This window comes from Nuphar pumila, chromosome 13 (genome assembly GCF_984573655.1).
Source record: "Nuphar pumila chromosome 13, dmNupPumi1.hap1.1, whole genome shotgun sequence".
Taxonomy (NCBI): domain Eukaryota; kingdom Viridiplantae; phylum Streptophyta; class Magnoliopsida; order Nymphaeales; family Nymphaeaceae; genus Nuphar; species Nuphar pumila.
This window is the reverse complement of record NC_143261.1, coordinates 85628212-85634211: the sequence shown is the minus strand read 5'-3', so window position 1 is coordinate 85634211 and position 6000 is coordinate 85628212. Positions and strand designations below refer to the sequence as shown.

At 36.2% G+C, this 6000-nt stretch overlaps 1 protein-coding gene across 4 annotated transcripts in view; it reads right to left on the bottom strand.

Annotated features, from left to right (window-relative positions):
- Positions 1-1790: 1790 nt before the first annotated feature.
- Positions 1791-6000, bottom strand: part of LOC149818967 (acyl-CoA thioesterase II) — a 173817-nt gene continuing 169607 nt past the window's right edge. For 2 of the 4 annotated variants that reach the window (XR_016427221.1, XM_089984881.1), the window contains exons 15-17: positions 2765-2813; positions 2590-2658; positions 1791-2508 (exon numbers count right to left, since the gene is read on the bottom strand). Coding sequence is in view for 2 of the 4 variants with exons in the window: in XM_089984881.1 (XP_089841007.1) it covers positions 2431-2508; positions 2590-2658; positions 2765-2813 (196 nt within the window). In the remaining 2 variants the exon portion in view is untranslated. Of the gene's footprint in view, positions 2509-2572; positions 2659-2764; positions 2814-6000 lie in introns of all 4 variants that reach the window. The other 2 variants (XR_016427220.1, XM_089984882.1) reach the window with 2 other exon arrangements.

The window sequence follows — 6000 nt, the reverse complement described above, 5'->3', positions numbered from 1 at the left end:
AAGCATATAAGGGGATACGGCAAGGGAGTATCTGTCTTGTAACATGGGAGACTCAGTATAGAGAGTTTAACTGAACTCTACACTTTTGATTGACTTGGCATGTAGATAGGACTGCATGAATTTTAGATGGAGGACCAAGGGAATCATCATGACTCAATTATTGTCTCACTTATGCATCACAGATGACCAATCGAGACTAAGCTGATCCAGTTACTTGCTTTGTCAATCTTGAGCTTAGATTAATAATTATCTATCCAGAGTTTTGCCCAATTGAGAAGTCATTCCAAAGGGTTGATACAGTTGGGTGTTTTATGCACGAGTTTTCATAAAACTGATGTGTCCTACAAACACTCAAGCTGCCCATGCATGCTCCTATTGTGTAAGCTTGTCTGGAGTTGATAAGAAGGTTCATTATATGATGACACCTCACATGCTTGGAGGAGTACCAGGAGTTGGTTGAGCTTTAAATATATATACCCACATCTTTACTCCTTGGATAGACTTGCCAAGGTTTGAGTGTTAAACCAAATCTTTGAACTAGGTTGTTTGATATCACGATAAAGTGATACATTTTCGTGAAAAATAACATAGAATAATTGGGCTTGGCATAATAACGCATGTTCATCTTCTTTTTTTTTAAATGTTGTCAGGATGTATCTCCGTACTTGTTTATAATTTTCCAGCGATATGGAAGTCACTGAAAAAGTATTTTTTGTCTAGTTTCTTTGTTCTTTTATGTGTTTTCTCAATTTTTTTTATTTTTTGGATCGAAACCTCCTCTGAAAGATAATAGACAGTTCTAGTATGTAGAACATGATTCTACTTTGGTTTTAAAACTAAAAAAACAGGTTTTGACTCAAAAAAAGAAAGTTACAGACTTGTGTCTCTGCTTTCCAACGACTACAAAAGCACAAGTTTTTGATGCCGGATTACATATTTGAAAAAAAAAATTGCATATATTCAATAAGTCCACATGTGCAAAGGGTAAAAAGGACTTTTGAAAACCAGATATTTACAATTTTGAACATGAGAATAGTGAAAATTGTGGAGCATTTCAGAAAACTCATCATTTTTTGTCGCGTCATTTTCCGTTGTCAATTCATAATCTCAGCTGTTAGATGCAAATCATGAAAATGTGTATCATTCATCAAATATAGCATTAATATAAGAGGATTAAACCCTTGAAAGAAATAAAGCTTTTGTTTGGAATATGAACGTATCAAAAGGAAAGGATCCTTCCTACTTCAGTTAGTAGCAGAAAGAATCACACGTTTACCAGTAAACTATACCCGCTACATTGTGACTATGCTATAAGAATGACCCATTTCTCAAACAAGGTGTGTGTGATCAAGATGTGAAAATTAGAGTCATGCCCTGTCTCTGAGGATACGGCCCAAGCCAGCTCAACCGTGGACCTAACAAGTGGGCCACTGGCCAGCTTTTTGGACCAAGGCTGGCCCCTCAAAATGACAGCCGAGCTTGACTCATGCAGCCCAGTAAACTGCCAAGTTGGTTCAGTCAATTTGAGCCAGGTGACCCATTGTGCGCCCCTAGGGACTTGAACAGCACATAAGCAGGATGACTTAGCAATATCAGGGTCTGAACCTCCACCTACTAAGGTAGGTCTGATTTGCTAATCCGATCAGATCATGCAAAAGTTGAGTGGTATATTAATTTTTTGAGTGCTGAAAACCCAAAACTTGGTTCTTAAAATTTTGGGTCATCCCAACACCAACAGAACCTGATTTCTGAGAAATCTGGTTTTACCTTTCGTCATCAAAATGGAGCCTTAACAAACAATATAAAATCATCATTATTGATAATTGGGATTAACATAGAAGCAAGTTTCCAAATGCCAACAACATCAAGAAGAACATCAGATGCATATATCAGTCTATGTAATATGTGAACTTACAACTCAGGCAACTCAACCTAGTTAATCAAGTTCTAAATGTTGCGAAAACAGGGATATACAACTCACTTTCATCAACTAAACCCATGAGCCAGCCAAAACAGAAAATAATCCGACTCAACTGCCATTTGAGCACCAACTCTCCAGAGCTCCTAAGAAATGATGCGTGTTTGAATACCAGTGACAGAATGGCTTGGCATGGCCTCCTAGTAGGTGAAATGTGATCAGAAAGCAGACATGAATTTACATTGCACATGATGCCCCAAGTGACAAGCCTCCCAAAGCCAGATGTTCAAGAGCCTAGCCGAATTAATCAATGTGGATTTGCAAACGGTATGTCAAGTTGCCTGAGTCAATAATATTAAGCTTGTCCATAATCGAACTCTTATTCAAGTAGTTAATCAATTCCATAAATACTGACTGAAAGCTTGTCCATAATCGAACTCTTATTCAAGTAGCTTACCAATTCCATAAATATTGACTGAGCAAACAAACTTAGCAATTATATTATTTTAAATTTAGAGGCTTGATCTAGGTGCCGCATTTGGCAATTTAGCCTTTCTAATGAGACCCTCTTGCGTCAATGAAACCACAAGCTGAAATGAATTTGAACAGAATCAGATGGGTATAGTATTCAAAATAATGAATGACATTACTTACAAGAATTCATCACCCACCTCGCCATTTTTATTAAACATGTGACCGGTACAAAAACCTCGGGAATTACTTGCAACTGGACTTTCCATCTGTTGAACCAAAGAAGACTAAACATTGAGAACTTTTCGCCTGGGTGTGCATCAGATAAATGAAGTTTAAAGAACAAGTAATAACAGAAACATATACAATATTTACCACATATAGTAGCCAATCATCAGCCCTTACAGGCTTGTGAAACCACATCCTACACAACAAAAAAGAATCCATAAGAGTTAGGGGAAGAAGCACATGTTCCACAAACATGATCATTTCCTTTGCTTACATCCATTAAATGAAGCATGCAGTTATAACATGAACAGAAGAAGAGAAAACATTAGCCACAGTCACTGCATAGAGGAAAAAGGTGTCCACTTTCATTCTGATTCAGCAAGACAACTCCGAAAAACATCCTATTCACAAGAACGATTAAGGTGAAGCCCTGCAATCATCCATGACTGGCAATTGATCAAAGTGTCTTAAAATCAAACACTGTTCAGAGGGGAATCTTAAACCAATAAGCAAATAACTTCCAAAGCCAAGAAATCAAGTATTTTCTTTTTCTTTTTATTTTTTATAACAAGAGCTAGAAAAATGGCCGGACTTCAATCTTAGTGTCAAGTTTAATGCATAAGAATTAGCCTGTTTGCCAGATTCATTTTCATACATATAGGTAAGCTCCTGAACCCAGGCATAATATAGAAGAAATGAACATATTAAAATACAGCTATAAAATACATTATAAAACCTAACGAGTAAAGGATCCACGATAAAAAATGCACGACCATAACAACCATTTCTTAACAGTATGCAATGCCTTAACTACAATAAAGTAGTGCTTACACTGTAATGTTGTGTATTTTATACTTAGTCAAATTTAGAGATTTATGAAAGAAAAGTCGGTTTATCCTCGGTATTAGGTGGCGTTAATTGAGTCTGAGCTTGGCCCAGGTCTCATCAATAAGACCTAAATGAGCCAATTAAAAGGTGATAAAAAGTTTTATTTTCAACGTTTAATTTTGAGCGAAATTCGGGTTAAATTCATGCGAATTTTGGAGGCAAAATTTGAATTATATATCGTTAGATGTGCCTCAGAATTCTGAGTTCAACGATATTTTACTTTTCCAAATTTGGGCTACGGTTGGCCCGAAAATCGCAATTTTTAAAAAAAAACCCACCTCGACTAGTGCTGGTCCGGATTGGATCGGACTCTATCCAATCCATATGATCCAAATTAATATGGATCTGGACTCAGTCCAAGACCTATATTAATTAGGATCTACTCCAGCTTAAATCCAAATGGATTTGGATCTTAGATCTGGATCGAGATCCAAAATTCAAATCCAATGAAATCAAAGTTGTAAAATCAGAATACAGGTTTAAATTGAAGATATTTAATGTTGTAAAGACTCTTAGAGGGATAAGGTACCCTTTGAATTTTTTGGGTAATTATTAATTATTAATTAATTATTTTAATATAAAAATTAATAAATTCCAAAAAATTTAAGATAAGGGTAGCTAGGGTCTCTAGAGAAATCCATAGCTACTATGAGATAAAAAGGAAGTAAGTAAGAAAATAAAAAAAAGGTAAGTAAACAAAAGAGAAAGAAAAGTTAAAAAAAAAGTCAAATTGGAATTCTTTTGAATTAAGGAAAGGGGGGGGGGGGTCGCATTGGAGATGGACTCCCACATGGGAAGTCCAATCTCCAACCCCAATTAGAAGGCCCTAGAAGGGGGAGGGGCGTCACCCCCTAGGGCATTTATTATTTAAACTAAAAAAAAGGAAGAAAAGAAAGAAAGAAAGAAAGAAAGAAAGAAAAGAAATAAGGAAAAGAAAGGGACAGAGAGAGAGGAAGGAGAAGAAGAGGAAGAAAAGAAGAAGGATCCACCCTCTTTCACGGTCGTCCGGTAGTTTTTCCGGTCTTTTTCGAACTCCAAACAAGGTACGGATTCTTCTCTTCTTTCAAATGGGAAAAAGAGCATAGATCGGTTTCTATGCAATGTTTTTAGTAGTACAAAAGAAAAAGAGAAAATCTGATTTTATATATATATAAAATATATATATATATATAAAAATATATATATATATATATATATATATATATATATATATATTCAGATTCACTCTATTCCATTAAGATGCATGTGCTTGATTAATAATTTCTTTTTTTTTTTGGAATACAAACAACAACAACAACAACTACGCCTTCATCCCAAACAATTGGGGTCGGCGATATGAACCAAAAAAGAAAAACATTCTGGGTCTTCCACATGAATCCTTCTCCTCCAATCATTTCTATCCAAGGCCATGTCCTCGGTGAGGTTCAAAGCATTCATATCCTTTCCTATCATCTCCATCCAAGTCTTCTTAGGCCTACCCCGACCTCTTTTAACTAATATATTTTCCCATTTCTCCATCCTTCTAACTGGAGCATCATTAGGCCTTCGCCAAATACGTCCAAACCACCGTAAACGATTCTCTCTCATCTTATTTTCAATGGGTGAAACGCCTACCTTCTTACGTATCTCCTCGTTCCGAATCTTATCTTTTATTGTATTTCCACACATCCATCTAAGCATACGCATCTCAGCTACACTCATTTTTTGAATATGATGTCTCTTGGCAGCCCAACATTCCGTACCATATAGTAAAGCGGGCCTAATAGTCGTCCTATAAAACTTTCCCTTCAACCGCAATGGCATTCTACGATCGCACAACACTCCAGTTGCACTTTTCCATTTCATCCACCCAACCTTTATCCTATGATTTACATCTCCATCAATTTCTCCATACTTTTGAATGATAGATCCCAAATATTTGAAACAATCATCCACCGGTATTTCTTGCTCACCAAGCTTCACTACACTCCCATCACTACTTCGTTGCTTACTAAACCGACATTCCATATATTTTGTCTTACTCTTACTCAACTTAAAACCTCTTGCTTCCAATGTCTATCTCCATAATTCTAACTTAGCATTAACCTCAGCTCTAGACTCATCAATCAAAACAATATCATCAGCAAACAACATACACCACGACACATTTTCTTGAATTGATCTCATAAGCTCATCCATCACTATAACAAATAGGAAAGGGCTTAAAGCAGATCCTTGATGTAACCCAACCGTTATATGAAAATTGGTTGTCACCACACCACAAGTGCAGGCATTGGTTACTACTCCTTCATACATATCCTTAATTATACTAATGTACTTGAGAGAAACACCTTTCTTCATCATTGTCCACCAGAGAACGTCCCTAGGTACTCTATCGTATGCCTTATCCAAATCAATAAAAACCATATGCAAATCTTTGTTCCTCTCTCTATATCTCTCAATAAGTTGTCTAAGAAGATGTATAACTTCCATAGTTGATCTTCCAAGCATAAAAC